The 16491-nt window shown below is 45.5% G+C and overlaps 1 protein-coding gene across 1 annotated transcript; it reads right to left on the bottom strand.

The window, feature by feature from the left end:
• Nucleotides 1–9125: 9125 nt before the first annotated feature.
• Nucleotides 9126–16339, bottom strand: ptges (prostaglandin E synthase). The gene is given in 5 exon segments (XM_079756071.1): nucleotides 9126–10238; nucleotides 11091–11173; nucleotides 11301–11453; nucleotides 11455–11514; nucleotides 11516–16339. Coding segments are annotated over 5 exon segments (582 nt in total). The 5' UTR covers nucleotides 11552–16339; the 3' UTR covers nucleotides 9126–9988.
• Nucleotides 16340–16491: the final 152 nt, after the last annotated feature.

The following is a 16491-nucleotide window of genomic DNA, read 5'->3' as shown; positions in this document are numbered from 1 at the left end:
GCTCGAAAACAAACAACTTTATATTGTATTGCACGCACAGCAAGACCGTACAATGCATAAATTGGTGACCGGAATAAAGTAACAATGTAATCAAATGTGTCAGAGCATTAAAAATCAACATTACAATAACCAACGTGGTACATATACAAAGAAAATAAATCTCTTCACGGGCGCAGCCACTTTTGTTGAGAGCGTCATCACTGCTCTCGGCCTGCTCTCAGAATTCCGAGAGATGAAGACAAAAAGGGGGTGGGCCTCCAAGAAATGCCGCGAGAAAGGTGGGAGATTTCCTGACTTCCGACTCAGAAGACTGGCGTCCGAAGAATCTGGAACACACCATATATCAGGGTGTGGGCGGGATGGTAAAGAAGCCACGCCCACAGTGTCTGATTTACCAGGTGAACCTTCAGTCTGTCGATGTGGGCGGGATGGTAAAGAAGCCACGCCCACAGGGTCTGATTTACCAGGTGAACCTTCAGTCTGTGTGGGTATGGGCAGGATGGTAAAGAAGCCACGTCCACAGGGTCTGATTTATCCAACCAATAAAACTTTATATGGTGTTATGGTGACTACTCTATGTGTAGAGGCAGAAACAAGTCATAACTGGTGTAAGCACTACCAAAATGTGGTCCAATGTGGACTGATAATCTACTAAACAAAACTGATAAACTAATATCTTGATTTGCATCACAGGTCGATTACATTCTTAAATATAATTCATGCATTTGAAATGAAGAAAGTATCCAGTGGCGTGGACGGTTGGCGGCTGGAGTGCTTGTGCGAAGATGTTGGCTGTTGCGGCGGTACTCCTTGTTTCCACTGTCCACAATATAGGATTGCGGAGCACTGTGCTGTCTGACTACAACCGCTGGGGACCATGTGCGGCTACCAGGAAGAGGCTGCATTCTGACCTCATCTCCAGGCTTGAGAGCGACACGAGGTTTGCCTGCTCTCTTGCGGTCATGATAGTACTTCTGATTGTCCTTAGTCTGATCTAACAGACGCTTGACTTTCAGTGGGTCATAGGCCGTCGGTGCAAGGAGCTCACGTGCCATAGGCAGCTTGTTGCGTGGCCTCCTTCCCATAAGCAGCTGAGCTGGTGAAAGGCCGACTGACTCAAGGGGAGTGGTCCTGTAATCCAGTAGTGCAAGATGTTTGTCTGGTGCCTTGTTCCAGAGCCTCTTCACAGTTTGCACGGCACGCTCCGCTCCACCGTTTGAGTGTGGCGTGTGCAGGGAAGACGTGACGCGTAGGATGCTGTAACTCTTGCAAAAGTCTTTAAACTCCTCTGAGGAGTACTGTGGGCCATTGTCGGTCCTCATGGTTGCAGGGATGCCGTGCCTGCCAAACTGCGCCTTAAGTGTGTCTATGACAGTGCGACTGTGCGTGTCTCTCAATCCGTCCACTTCAATGAATTTTGAGTAGTAGTCCACAAGCAGTATGTACTGTTTCCCTTCGAATTCGAAGAGGTCTGATGCTACTTTCTCAAAGGGAAGGTTGGGTGTTTCCATTGGTTTGAGCGGTTGTCTGGGCAGTTTATTTTGAAAATCTGCACACAAACTGCAGTTTCTGACTACTTCTTCAATTTGGGCACTCATAACTGGCCAGTAGAGGGCTTCACGAGCTCGCTGTTTGCTTTTCACTATTCCCAGGTGTGATTGGTGTATGAGCCTCAGCATGTGCTCACGCATTGTGGGGGGTACTACTATTCGGAGTCCCTTGAAGATGAGTCCATCGGACAACGCGAGCTGGCTTCTCGAGTCCCAATATGGCTGAATCTGAACAGGCACCTCACGCCTGTGCTCTGGGCAGCCACACTGAATAATCTGTTGGAGACAGCTGAGCTCTTCTTTTTTATGCGTACTTGTAGTTCTGTATATTTCTGATTACTGACAGAGACAAAGTTCAGCATGGAGATGCACTCTAAGCCATCCATCTCTGGTGTGTTCTCCGATAGCTGTGCTCTGGACAGTGTGTCCGGGAGCTCCATGTCTTTTCCTCTTCTATACTTTACAATGAGATCATACCACTGCAAGCGAAGACGCATTCTCTGAATCCGCATGGGTGTAGACAACAGGGATTTCTTGAAGATGTCTTCGAGAGGTTTGTGATCGTTGTACACTGTGACATGTGTTCCAAATATGTAATTGTGGAACTTAGTGCAGGCATGGACAATGGAGAGTGTCTCTTTTTCAATTTGCGCATAGCGCGTCTCTGCGTCAGTGAGTGACCTTGAGGAGAAAGCGATGGGCTGATCCTCTTGCAGCAGGACCGCTCCTAGTCCGCTGCTGCTGGCATCACAGAATATCACAACAGGCTTTGCAGGATCAAAATACTTCAGCACTGGGGGATGTGTGCACAGCTCTTTTAGTTTGTCAAACGCCTGTTGCTGAGCTGGCTGCCATGCAAACTCCACATCTCTCTTTAGGAGCTGGCGCAGCGGCGCATCCACTTCACTGAGGTTAGGGATGAACTTCGACAGGTAAGTAACGAAGCCCAACGGTGGCGACATACCCTGAACAGCTTCCACTTTCGCTGGGTCAGGCTTCAGACCATCAACTGTTATCAGGTGTCCCACGTATGGCACAGAAGGCTGGCGTATGTGGCATTTATTGAAGTTAAGCTTCAGGTTGTAGCTCGTAGCTTTCTCGACCACTCTGTGCAGAATTGCATCGTGTTCCTGCACTGTGGGGGCAGCTATAAGGATGTCGTCCATCACGCTTACAGCTCCTTCAATGCCCTCGAGCATCTGGTCCATGATGCGCTGGTAGATTTCAGGCGCGCATTTTATACCAAAGGGGAGTCTAAGCCATCTAAACCGACCTATTGGTGTATTGAAGGTTGTGAGGAAGGATGATGATTCATCCAACTCTATCTGCAGAAATCCTGATTTCGCATCTAGGACTGAGAAGACTTTAGCACCTGGTATCATTGAGACAACCTCCTCTACGGTTCGCATGGGGTGATGTTCTCTCTTTATGACTTTATTTAGGTCAGTGGTTCTCAACTGATCTGGCCTTGGGACCCACATTTTTCATGGTCATTATGTCGCGACCCATTTTTATTAAAACCAAGCAAATTTATTTCTCTAAAACACTATCACACATACACAATGTCATCATGTTTTTTTACTTAAAAACAAAACCTTTTTCATCCCAGCATACAGAGCTCTCTAGCAATGAGAAACTGGTCAATCAATACTGCGTGCTGCTGATTTAGGTGAATATGAAAAAGATGAACATCATAACTGATCACACAAATATAATCTTCAAGTAGGCTTAGTAAACAAATTGTTTTTACTCAACAAGCATTCAGTGAAGCTTATGAGATAGTTGGGGATGTGCTTTTTTCCTGATAAGAGTTTCAAAGTCTGGGGTGATGTTTGACAGAGTTACTCTCAGGTCATGTCCAGCGTCCAACCTTCCTCTGCTTGGACTTGAGCTGGACCAAAGTTGAGAAGCCACTTTCGCAGAGATAGGTAGTGCTGAACTTAGTAATTGAAGTGATATATAGGCCGACACATAGGAATCATATGTCAAAACGGGCTACATTTGGCTGAATTATAAAAGGTATAAGTGGTCATTTGAAGAGCTGTTTGGGAGCCGAAAGAGCCGGCTCTTGTTGGTGAGCTGATCCAAATTATCCGGCTCACTAAAAATAACCTAAAATCTCATCTCTTATCAGATGGCCTTATCACTGGAACTATTTTTAGCTATTTTATTTTTTCTCCTACACTCCGCGACCCATTCAAAATGAGTCTGCGACCCACTTTTGGGTCGCGACCCACCAGTTGAGAAACGCTGATTTAGGTCACTTGGGTCTATGCAGATTCTCACCTTGCCATTTTTTACTACGGCGACCATGGAACTCACCCACTCAGTAGGCTGCTCAACTTTGGTAATGTAGCCATCTTCTTCCATTTCATTCAGTTTCTCCAGTATCTTGCCTCTAAGGGCGGCTGGTTGCCTCCGTACAGGATGAACTACACCTTTAGCACCTGGTTCGAGCTTTATGGTATATTTACCTGGCATGGTTCCAGTGGTGCACGTCAGCTCTGGGAACTCAAGAAGTCCAACAGGAACACGCTGTGATTCAGTATTGTCAGGGTTTCGTGTGTAGCGCCTCTCTGCATCACTCTCCAGTAAGTCAAGGCACACAATCAACCCCAACGCTTCAGCTGAAGCACCAATGAGCACATTCTCTTGAGCAATGTCCACAATTTCAAACACTGTGGTCTCTTTACACTTTTTTGACTTGACTTGTAGATTAACAGCAGCTACAGGCTTCAGCCGGTGATTGGAGTATGAGCGGAGCACTGTCTCAGAGCGCTGCAGCTCACCTGTGTGGGCAAGCAACTGGTAGCTATTTAGAGTCAATGTGTTACACTTTGCGCCTGTATCAATTCTGAATTTCACTACATTAGACAGAATTTCCAATTTGACCACCCATTTATCAACAGTGGGGTCTTCGGGCTGCATCATATTTATGCTCAGCATTCCCTCATCATCTGGTGAGTCTTGGTCCGAGTCAATACTCACAGTGTTTACTGCACGCTTGTGGCACACTGCCACCCAGTGGTTCGGTTTGTGGCAGTAGGAACAAACAGAGCCTTTTGCTGGACACTTTCCTTGGTTCCACTTGTGCTGTGGGTCTTTTCCACACTTGGTGCAATTTTTTGACGAGCTGACCGATGCTTGTTTTCGATAAGTAGAATTTCCTTTGTAGGGCATTGCTTTACTTGACACGAATTGCTTCGGTTTAACAGACACCGCTGACATCTGTGAATCCTCTAACTATTATCTACTATCCTCTCTAACTATTTTCATTTGTTTTTGTGATAATTCGAATTGCTGAGGAAGTTCTATGGCTTTGTCTAACGTGAGGCTCTCGCCTCTTTCGAGCAGCCGCTCTTGGACCCGCTTCTCTCTCACTCCCGAGATTATGGCGTCAATGAGCATATCGTCAGGCTGAGGATACTCGCAGTCCATCAGAATTAGCCTTACATCCTTCAGGAAGTTATCAAAACTTTCCGTCGGCCCTTGCTTTCTCTGTTTGAAATGGTGCCTGGCTATCCTCTTATTTTTCCGAGGTCTGATATAATTGGCAAATTTGTCCAGTACCTTAGACGGATCTTGCTTTTCTCCGTCTTCCCAGGGCAGCGTCTTATAAACCTCCCTGCCTTGCTCCCCGATCCACGTGCCCGGCCAGCCTGCCTGTTGTTTGGGCGCCAAGTCGGAGAGGGGACCCTCAAAGACGAACGTTACGTGACTCCGGAATCTTGAAAACTCTTGATACAAATCCGAGGCGCCCCAATCTATTTTGGGATGTTCCAACTGCGACGAAGCCATTTCCCCACAGTTCCTGTTCTTGAAAAACTTCTGACACCATGTAAAATACTCTGGTCAACAGATACGCTTTAGTCTTGGAGTTAACGGTAGGTTTTATTGAACTGCGCATGCGTACAAGCGGCACTACGGGTAATCCAGGCGGGACAGAACAGACCGTAGTCATGGGAGTAAATCAAACAATACATAACACTAGCCTGGCTATTACCAGACCAAGTCTCTGGGGAAGCTGCTGTCATTTTCTTGAGGCGTGATTAACGGGCCTAGTTTAACCTGTTGAAGTTCTTAATAGGTCCATGAGTTCAACTGACTCTGTACGCGATTGGCTGCTTGGCGTCGCTTCCCTGTCATTATTGTGTTAAACCAGCCAATAGCGCGCCAAGGGGAAAACCCAGCTCGGTGATTGGCTCCCGCAAAAACGTATCGGAAGCAGATGGAAAATGTATTGCTCTTCTCCAGACCCTTGTGCAGGGCGAACTCAATTCGCCGGAAGAAAGGGCGGGGCTACCCAGGCTAAGCCAGTCCCACAATGAGCTCTCTACAAACGTGCCATTTCTGTGTCTGTAGCTTTAAATGCTAATGAGGAGAAGAGAGTCGGGTCAAGGTTATGGAAAGCCAAGAAGGCCATAATACGGCCCTAGAATGGCGCGGTACAAGGGAAAACCGGCCGGACGCCGGCCGGAATCCGTACGGAAACCGACCGGTTAAACGCTCTAAGCCGCGGCTACGATTAGCAGCTTTTGCATACCTAATAGCCGCGGCTATTAGGTATGCAAAACGAGCCCCTCCCTCTATTTTACTTGACCACTACTTTGAAAGCTTTCTAACCAATCAGTGAAGAGAAATGCCAGACTAAAGTAATGCATTGTCGAGAGCTGCAGTGCCTGCCATGTTACGCCGTAACATAAAGCTGTGTTGACTTTACTAGTTTCTCTACAGTATAATACACTACAATGTATTGACCACCACTAGCTAGTGGAAAATACATTTGCGACTAGTACAGTGTTATATTTTTACATGTTAGGCTATATATTGAGATGGCAGTGTGCGAAATACCCGTCAATATTCGGGTAATATTCACACAATCACTCCAACTACTCCAACTCCAAGGCTAGGCTGTTTCACTAAGACCACAACCAACTACAACTAACCCTGCAGTAGGCCTACCTACTCGGGGTAGGAACCATTTCCTGCTCTCCTCCTTAATGCAGGCCTCTCCTTAATGCAGGCCTCTCCTTTTTCATTTTTTTTTTTTTTTTTTACAAAACTTGAGCTTGGCGGTAATCATTTTAATTGGGAGGAAAGGATCAAATGACTTTCAATGGGAAATGCTTGTTCATGCCTGCTAGCCTTAAAGTGCCAACACCTGCAGTAGGTCACAGCTAAATATACCATGGAGCCTGTTCAATGTGCAATTCACATGGTTGATACACTGTTCTGACCCAGAACAAGACATGAATATTGAAACATATTGAATATACATTTGACATTTATTTTGAATAGTTTAATCTTAAAGACTGTAGGTGGGTTCTAATCACTTCTTACCCCCATTACCTGTCCCGTTTGGTGGGAGTAGAAAGGAGTAGGCTTACACACCACCAAAAGAACAGAGATTGAAACCATTGGGTCCCTTTTGCTCTAGACATGCCCTAAGGACATGGGCATGCTATTACACAGACATATGAGCACATGTGTACACACAAGGCATGCCCAAACTGCTTCAAAACCAGTTATAGTAAATTCCTACCTATTGCAATTTAGAGGTGGTGTCTTTTACCAACAGTAATGGATTCACAAAGAAAAATGGAACTCAAAATTCTATCACAGTGGAACTCTACAGTTCTTAACTGTTGGCCCACTTAAACAATTGCACTCTTAATTCTCATGTTTAGTCACTTCATTGGTAGAAATAATTCAAAGAAATCGTGGAATGGAGGTTTAAACATGGCAAAGAAAACAGTTAGGTGTTAAAATTGCTGGAATGACGCTCTCTGGCTCAGAGTTCGTGGACTTCAGATATATGGAGCCTTTTCTGCTATGTCTTTGCTATATACAGGTACTTAGAAGGTCAGATGGTTTTGTTTTGCTTTTACGTAACTTGGGCCTCCAAACAAACATTTGTGTGAGTTTTTTTCGGAACCAGTAGTAACAAATATCCTGTTGAAGAATTTGGGAAAGATAGGATCATTTGGTGTGGTCTGCAAGAGGGTAGTCCATTACCGGTGCCAAGCTCTGGATGCCTGGAGATTCTCACAATGAAGGCTCACACGCACAGGTTCATTAACAAACACACAGAATCACAGAAATTATGTAAGTATAACCACTGGGTTTTGTGAAAGTATATGTTATCAAAACAAAAGGAGAAAAGGATTTTGAGACTAAAAAACCAAATCAAATATCCACTTTCTTTCTGCTGCCTCCTCCCTGTTTCTCCATCACCGTATTGATTACGCACACCTGTGATGAACAGCCAAGACGAATTCTCCAAGCCAATCAGGGAAGAGATGCCCTTATTGGTTAGAAATTACCCAGGACTATAATCTAAATATGCTCAAACCAAGACAGGTGCAGTTAACTTGAAACAGATATTCTCAAAGCACATTTCATTCACTAAAAGCTGAATGATGGACAAGCCATCTGAGCAGATTGCGCTCAAGTAATAGCTCTTACATCTCACCTGCAGCACCTCTAACAGATTCTTGCTTCAGATTCTAACGTGATAATATGAATGGGAAGACTGCCCTGGTCTGCAGAGGATATGAGCAATACGGACTCAGTCCTGGACTGTTTAGTGGACCAGTGATGCCAGGTCTTACATAATAGGTCCAGGAATGCTGGACCCTCTGTGGGCCCACCAATCATCTCACGCACACACACATAAACACACTCACACACACACACATGGAAACAAAGGCCCATGCACACAGAAACACACATAGGCACACTTAATCAAAACCCCCACACTCACTTATGCAAACACACACAGAAAAACCGACCTGTGCATGCAGGAAAGCACGTAGGCTAGATCACACAAACACACATGCACACATTTAAAAAAACACCATACACGATCACAATGGTGCCTCCCTGCCTCAAAACCCACTGTCCACTGAACTGTGAAGAGAATGCTCAGTTCAATTTCCTAAAATGTTATCATTATTTAAAATGTTAAACAAATTAAATTAATGTGATAATTGTAATTCAAAACAAGGTAATATGCAAAATGGTGCAATGTGTAGGATTTGGCCAACTGTTGGATAAGTCCACAAAATAGGGGGCTGCATATTTGTCAAGTTGGGATTTCAAGGAAACACACAGTGCCTCCAAATATCTTTGGTCCCTCCTCCTCCCACCTTTCCTATGCCCCCTGCAACGCATCACTTGACTGAATAAAGAGTACAGCTTACTGTTAACAGTCATCTTTGCTCCTTCAACTGATTCGCTAATTTAGAGCCAGAATTATTTTTTTTGCAGGGTACTTTTGACTTGATTTACCAGAGGTCATATAAGCCCTTCCTTCATCCTCTCATGTTGGCCTGGGGGCCGACTAGACGCTGCAGTGATTCCCCTCTTGAGGTACACGTGATATCACCAGACAGTACTGGCGCCAGCGGTTACCTTCAGTAAATATCTCTGCAGCAAAATACATAGCGGTCTTTGAAATCACGTCAAAACTGTACATTCTTTACATTCTGTTGATACTGTAGTTCATCTTTGAATGTTTTTCAGCAACTTTTTTTTTGTAAATCTTTGAATGTTTTTAACAAATAATCTGACAGGTTGCAGCTTTACACTTTGTATGTTATTATGTCCAATATTAACAATGTCATTTCTAGAGACAGTTTGTTCAATTGTTACAGAGCGAGGCAGTGTTACAAAAATAAAGCGGCAGTTTCATACTTTCTTTAAAATAAGTTATGTGAGAAATTCTAAAATAATAATGTTGTGCTACCCATGCTGTAGAAAGACGGATAAACCCATAAACCTCATCAACCTCTGGGTTGCTTTGTTTAACAAACGTGATTGTAAGCGAGCGACTACAGTTAGCTAGGTTGGCTTGGGGCCAGATGGTTTAAGCCAGGACACTAGCAGACTGTCCACTCGTATCCATCCGGCCTCTAGTGAATGTGAATCAGACGTCAAAGATAGCATGGCCCCATCAGGACGTCCGGCATTCCAACATACAGCAGTGTGTCTGCTGCATGGAGGCCAAGGGAACACAGTGGATTCTGGTGCTCTAGCAGTGTCTGTGTGTGCGTGCTTTCTCTTTTCCTAACTCTGTGAGGTCATTTAATTGATGAAGAGAAGCTTCACGATAAAACTCAACCTTCATTTGCATTACAAAAACATATCAAATAAAATAAATGTACAGTACATGATTTGTCTTCACTTAACATATCCCGCAGGCAGTATCACATCTTGAATATTACGTTAACAAAATGACCAAAATGCAATACTGAGCAGTGAGAACTTCATAGCATCGACCATTGGTGTGAGCACACACACCAAATATTGCACTCTGACTGTTAATCCTGGTCTTGTAGTGTATTCTCTCTCCTTGTATCTCAGGTGTCCCTGTCCTCGCTGATGAGGGTGACCTGTGGGTCAGCGTCCAGCGGCCCTCACGAGGGGAGCAGATTGCATCAGGCGTACGGGACCACCGCCACCAGCACTTGCAGTGCCATGGACATGCAAGGCACCTGGCCCAGGACGTAAGCCACGGAGCGGGTGGGAGGGGTCAGCGCCAACAGGTAGGCCGCACTGTGCAGCACACGGCACAGCAGGAAGACCAGGAAGTGGAGTCGCGCCACAGGAAGTGACGGTCCGGTCAGGGAGTAGACAGCACCCAGGAAGAGGAAGGGGAGGATGTTTTCCAGGTCGTTGAGGTGAGCTCTAGAAGAAAAGTGGTTGATAAGATGTTAATTAGACGCTTCTTTCATTCTTCTCGTGTCACTGAACACCGCTGTATTAGATACAGAAATAAACGTTCATGACATCCACGTTTTCTTTGGACCAAGCCTCATGTACTGTCAAACACGTCCACACAAACAGCTGGTTTCATTCACACTGCCGTCATCATGGGAGACTAATCCCATACCCAGATGGTTTCTGACAGTGAAGTATGGGTGAAAGTATGAATGTGCGTAAGCATCAGTGAGGCTTTGTATTTCGCAACCCTGTAGTTTCATTTTATGTGGGGATTTCTTTGTGATTCATGGGATTGACATAATTTACTCTCTACTTCTGTACTCCCCAGAACCATTTCCTCAACAGAACTACCCCCTGATGTTGTGGGTTTGATTGATCAGACAGCAGTTGAACAAAGGACCAATAGGTGTGACACCAGATATCAAGTCCATCCATTTAACAAAGTTAGAATCAAACCAATGTTAGGAGATTTAAAGTGTTGGAAATGTAATAACATAATACAAATGCAATCTCCAATCGACAGACGTGCTGTACAAATCACTGTATGCCATATAAGAATAATGGTATTAAACATTGGACAAAGTAAAAGTAGTAGCCCAAATTTCTATCAACTAATTATATTATAACTTAATCAAGACTTGACCTAAAATATCCCTTCGGCAGAACTGTCAAACTTTATAGGGTTTTGCATTGTAATATTTTTAGGTATAACGATCTGTTCCCATCCATTCCAGAGGGTACTTGGGTAAGCCCATGTCACTGTAGGTGACAGTATAGCAGTCATTCAACTGGTCTGACAACAGACTCGAACCTCACCTTCTGCAGCGCTCCACGTCTGGGTCCTCTCTGAAGAACTCAAGACCACCATGTCTCACCGCGTCTTCTGGGTTCGCAAAAGCCTGGAATCCAAAAAAGTAGCTATTAATCTCTCATAAATACAGTCATCTCTGCTAGATAGGGTTGGTTTTCGCGCAGTTATTTGTGTTTCTTGGATTTATAAAGCGGTTGCAGTGGAACCCTGCTTACCTTTTTCCGGAGCCGGAGCTGTCCTGTCAGGATCGCTAAAAAGTACATCTTCAAAATGAGAAGCACAGCATAGAACACGAAACAGGAGAACACGTCACTCCTCAGCATGGTGGTGATGTGTGTGAAGTCCGACAGTTCGTGGAGAATGAGAAAAAGTGTCCGCAGCTCGAGAGTGAGCATGAGAGTGAGAGTGAGCTGAGGACCTCTGCGCTTTTTAGAAGGCGGAGTGACGCACAAGTGGCCTCCCCCATTATGAGACATACCTTTTAACTTGGTTGGTGACCACTGTCTGGAATTACGCTTTGACTTGAATCTTTTATATCACGTTTATTTTTATTAATTTGTTAAATTGTTAGGCTTTATGATAGAGTGAGATAGACAGGAAAGTATTGGAGAGAGAGGGGAGGACATGCATCAAAGGACCACAAGCAGGAATCGAACCAGGGTCGCTGCGATCAGGACTAAGCCATGGCCCTTATACCATGTTTATTGCCAAATGCTGTTGACCGTAATGCTGTTATTAAATAGGTTCAAAATGAAACACGCTTTGAGTCCTGGCTTAACATCAAAGAACTCTTTCTGCTGGGCGTACAAGCCTGAGGGAAATTTGAGGGCCTAGAGCTCACACACAGGCAGATAAAGATAAATATATATTGTGGAAAAGCACGCTTAATTAAAGGTGAATTGAGACGTAATTGTTGTTCAATGTTAGCTTATGTAAATTGTTTACCTATTGCTGGCAATTTCCATGACACATTATGGAAAATGCTGGGTGCTACAGAAATAGCTCTATAGCTGAACCCCTGAGGAATTGTAACTTGGTTAAATGACAAATGATCAAAATGTCATCCGCCAGATGCCTGCCAGAATCAACTGCAAAAATAAGGGTTTGTGGTTGGACACAAAACAAGACATATTTCCACAACAAGATACATTCTCACTGGTCTGTGCTGCCACAATGCTTACCTTTTGTTCAACCCTTGAAGGGATTTGTTTTACCTGGACTCTGTTTTCCCATAATTTCGGAGTGGATTGGGAGTAATGCGGACAACCATTTTTGAAATTGGTCCAGTATTTAGCAAAGACTTTAAAGGTGACATATTATACCACCAGGTGTGAGTGTGATTGGCCATCACAAGCCGTTTTGAAAAACGGCCTCTTCTGACATCACAAGTTGGCGTGTCCACCTAGATCTATGACGGATAGATGAGCACCGTTTGCTACTGTCCACTGGGTAGATTGGTAGACTGATCTATCTGGCGCACATCTAGATGGACAAGCCCACTTGTGATGTCAGAAGAGGCATATTTTCAAAACGGCTTGTAACGGCTAATAACACTCACACCTATATTTCACTGCTCAAGCTGTAACCTGCGAAACAAGCTGCAATGTTCCAGTTTCGAGCAACAGCGAGCCATCGATGTACATCCTCTAAAAGTTGTTGTTTTTGCCACTGACAGGCTCAGATTGTTTGTTGAGGAATGTATTCATCTTTAAAGATTGAAGTTAGATATGGTGTTGCGTCATGTTGTTCCCTCTGTTAGCTGAAGACACATTTTCCCTGGCGCCAGACATCTGACCCACACTTTTAGTTGATAAATATGTTTAGCCTTCATCACGTTATTTATCCACCTCGCCTGAATAAAGCATAAAACGAGAACTATAAATCACACTTGAAACTTGCACTACGATTTCTTCATTTTATTATTAGTGTCTGACAACATTAGGGAAAAGATCCCTCAGTGAAATATAACCTTGTGTCTCACCAAGAAACCTCTCACTCTGAAGAGTTGAGCGGGAGGAGGGAAATCTCAACCCTCCTTCACCCCAATTCTTAAGATAACATGAAGCTACGCTTTCTGCAGTACAATATAATTCAGAACTGAATCCTACAGCTGCTCAGTACCATCTGGAGACTTCTCCGTGAGCGTGACCTGGTTACACATGATTACAAACAGATCAGATCAGGCGAAAGGTAAAGGCTAAAGTGGAATTTCTCTGTAGAGATCATTTCCATAATTTTGTCAAACGCTTGTAATAACCATCTGAGCGGGTCAGTGGAAGAAACAAGCACTATCAGAGGACGTACATGAGGGGATGCCATTGCCCCAAAGGATCAGTGCAGCCTGATTCATGGACTGTGTCTGCAGCGTTCTCCCTCAACACTGCACCAATCTCACAGATGGTTGTTCACATTCGTATCTTAGACCCCTAGTGATGGGAAAACGACAGAGATCCATGAGATATCCTTTAATAAACCCATAATAATCAAGAACATTATTTAGGAGTTAACTGCATCTTAAACAAGACAAACTAAAATGTTTTGTGTTTAATATATACGGCTCATCTTTGTGGTAGGTCTGCCTCCAATTCTCAAGTTGTCAAGAAGAAAAGTACTGAAAAGAACATGAAAGGAGAAGATAGAATCACAAGAGAGAGAGGAAGAGAAGAGATGAGCAGAGAACAAGTAACAAGACAAGAGAAGAATTTAAGAGAAGAAAAGAGAATAGAACAATTAAGGAAAGTAGAAAGGAGAAGATTAGAGAGGAAAAAGGAGCAAATATAAAATAATAAAAGAGAAGTGAAGAAAAGAATAGAGACAAGAAGGAAGGGATAAGGAGATAATGGATAAGGAGGTAAGGGATAAGGAGATGAGGGGGGGGGGGAAAAGGACACAATAGAAACAACAAGATAAGAGAAGACCAGAGAAGAAAGTAGAAGACCGGAGATCATAAAGCAGAATGTATAGTCACCCTGCTGAGCTGTGGTGCAGTGTGCGTCCACTCGCGGACACGGCCTTAGAGCCGCCGTCCCACGGTCACGCTGGAGAGGGTTGAGCAGACAGAGGCGTCAGACAGGCTGCAGAGTAGAGAGTGAGAGCAGCATCAGAGACGCTAGTGAACGCTGAGGTGCAGGGCAATCGTCTGTCCTGTGGCTCCGTCTGTCCGGGGAACGGCCGCAGGTGTCCGAGAAGGAGGACGTGTAGTGGATGCCTGTGGTGCGATGGTGGGCCCCCCTCAGCGTCTGTGGGACCATCTACACGGGCCCTCTGGGGTCCATCCGGCCCCCAAACACGCTCAGCGGGTCCACAGGATGGGCACACGCGGTGCCGCTCATGGCAAAGCTACAGCAGTCCACCTGGGGTCAGGGAGGTCCTCCAGTAGGACGTCCCGTCGGGGTCCACGCCCCTCTGACCGGGGGGGGGGATAAGACCAGACCGGGCTGTACACTGGATAGAGATGTGACTCATGCCTCCTGGAAGAGGCCCTCTACACAGGGTAGTTTGGGTGTGCTGTGCTGATTTGTGTGATATGTGTGTAAGCGTGTCCTTCCAGGACAAATGTGTTTATACAACGTCCCATCCTGTCAGAGGTATTACTGCAGCACAGAAGGGGAGAGAGAGTGAGAGAGAGCAAGAGAGGAAGTGAGAGAGAGAGAGACAGAGACAGAGAGGGAGAGAGAGCGCTTGAGAGAGAGAGAGCGAGAGAGAGACTAGAGAGAAAGAGAGACACACACACACACACACACACACACACACACATACACATACACAAACAGGGAAAGTTCCTGTCACTGCGAAGTGAATATGGAGTAGCAGCCAGATAAAAAAGAGTGGAGTGGAGGGCTGTGACACAGACGCAGACGGAGGGCAGAGAGGGAGAGGACCGGCTGTGGTTGAGATTCCTCCTACAACAAACCCCAGGGCATACTGCCACACAGCCCCATCTCAACCCCGTCTAAACCCAGAGTAGCACAACGTAGACAGTTGATAGATCACAGTCATGACCAGGCCCCTTCACTCTGGAAACTGCCAGACGCAGAACGTAAATATTTACTGAGGGAAAATAACCCTGTGTTGAAAAGTTACCAGACGTAGAAGCATCGGATCAGTGCAACACTGGACGGACTCGAGTTGATAAACAAATGGATAGGGCCTAGCATCAGGCACAGTAAAAAGGAAGGATCTGCATCCTTAATGCGTATTAATCCATCATTGGTGTGTGCCTGTAGGCGTTGATTTTATCAGTGCATTTGTAGTCGGGCTAGATACAAAACACTGTCGCTCATACAGCACTCAGTAGAGAGGGCCGCTGCTCCTGGGTGTCACTGGCTGCAAAGAGGGCCCCACAATTATGACCATAATCATAATGATGAATTGATTACACCATTATATTGGCATTAGGCGATACTTTGATATCCGAATTTGCTCAAAACAATACAAATGTTTAATAATGGTGCACCCGAATCACTGCAAAGAAAAAATATGTATTTTAAATACTGTAAAATGCTTAAACCAAGTAAGTTAGGCATGCATATAACATTTATGGTAGGAAACATGTTGAGCCAAGGGTTGCTCTTCGGCTTCTGACCACCAGCCCCTCTTAAACACTGATTCCCGGTCATCCAGCCCCCTTTGTGACGACATGGCCAAGGCCCTCCACAATGATCTCCTTCCTTGACGTGCTCGCACGCCAGTCACCATCTCACCCTGAATAGCTACAGTTCTCTGTCCCCGGCGTTGAGTCGGTTCTGCCTGACAGCTGAGAGTCGTCCTCTACTCCAAACAGACGTGGAGGCGGTATAGCAGCTTGTGGCAACCCGGCCACAGGAATGTCTCGGTCAGGCAGGAATTACCACACATCACGGCTGGTTGAAAGCCCGGAAGGGCATTTATTCGTAGTGAAAACCACGTGAATGAGGATCCAACGCCGGGAAAACGATAATCATACTGTGGCTCCGTGAGCCATGAAAAAAGGGGTCAATGTTCTGGTCTCTCCGGAAGAGGGAGGTCCGTCTGGGGCTCCGATCTACGGCGGTCGGCCCTTGGCCGGCGTGCGTCCTCCTTTGGATTTGCCGGTAACGGCTCAGTTAAATCCTGTCGTCCTCTCGTCCTATTGTCCTCTCGTCCTCTCGTCGGTACGGGGTTCTGGGGGTTCTCTGGTCCTCCCGTGTCTCCAACTCTCCTTAAGGACAGGAGACACAGCCTTTTAAAGGGTACCACTTCCTCCTCGTTCCCTGCCGCTGGTGTTCTCTATCTGGCCGATTAGGGTGACGTAATGGACGCCCTCTGGCTCCGTCTGCTAGATATCGGCGGTACACGCCCTCCACCACCTCTCCCCTGGGCCCCCGAAGGGTTGGGGACAGGTTGCCACAAGCTCCCCTCCAGCCCCGCCCAAATCGCCTAACTTCT

The sequence above is a fragment of the Pollachius pollachius genome (assembly GCF_949987615.1).
Source record: "Pollachius pollachius genome assembly, chromosome: 18".
In the NCBI taxonomy this organism is placed as follows: Eukaryota; Metazoa; Chordata; class Actinopteri; order Gadiformes; family Gadidae; genus Pollachius; species Pollachius pollachius.
Note: the sequence above shows the minus strand (reverse complement) of the source record. Positions and strands in the feature narration are given on the sequence as shown.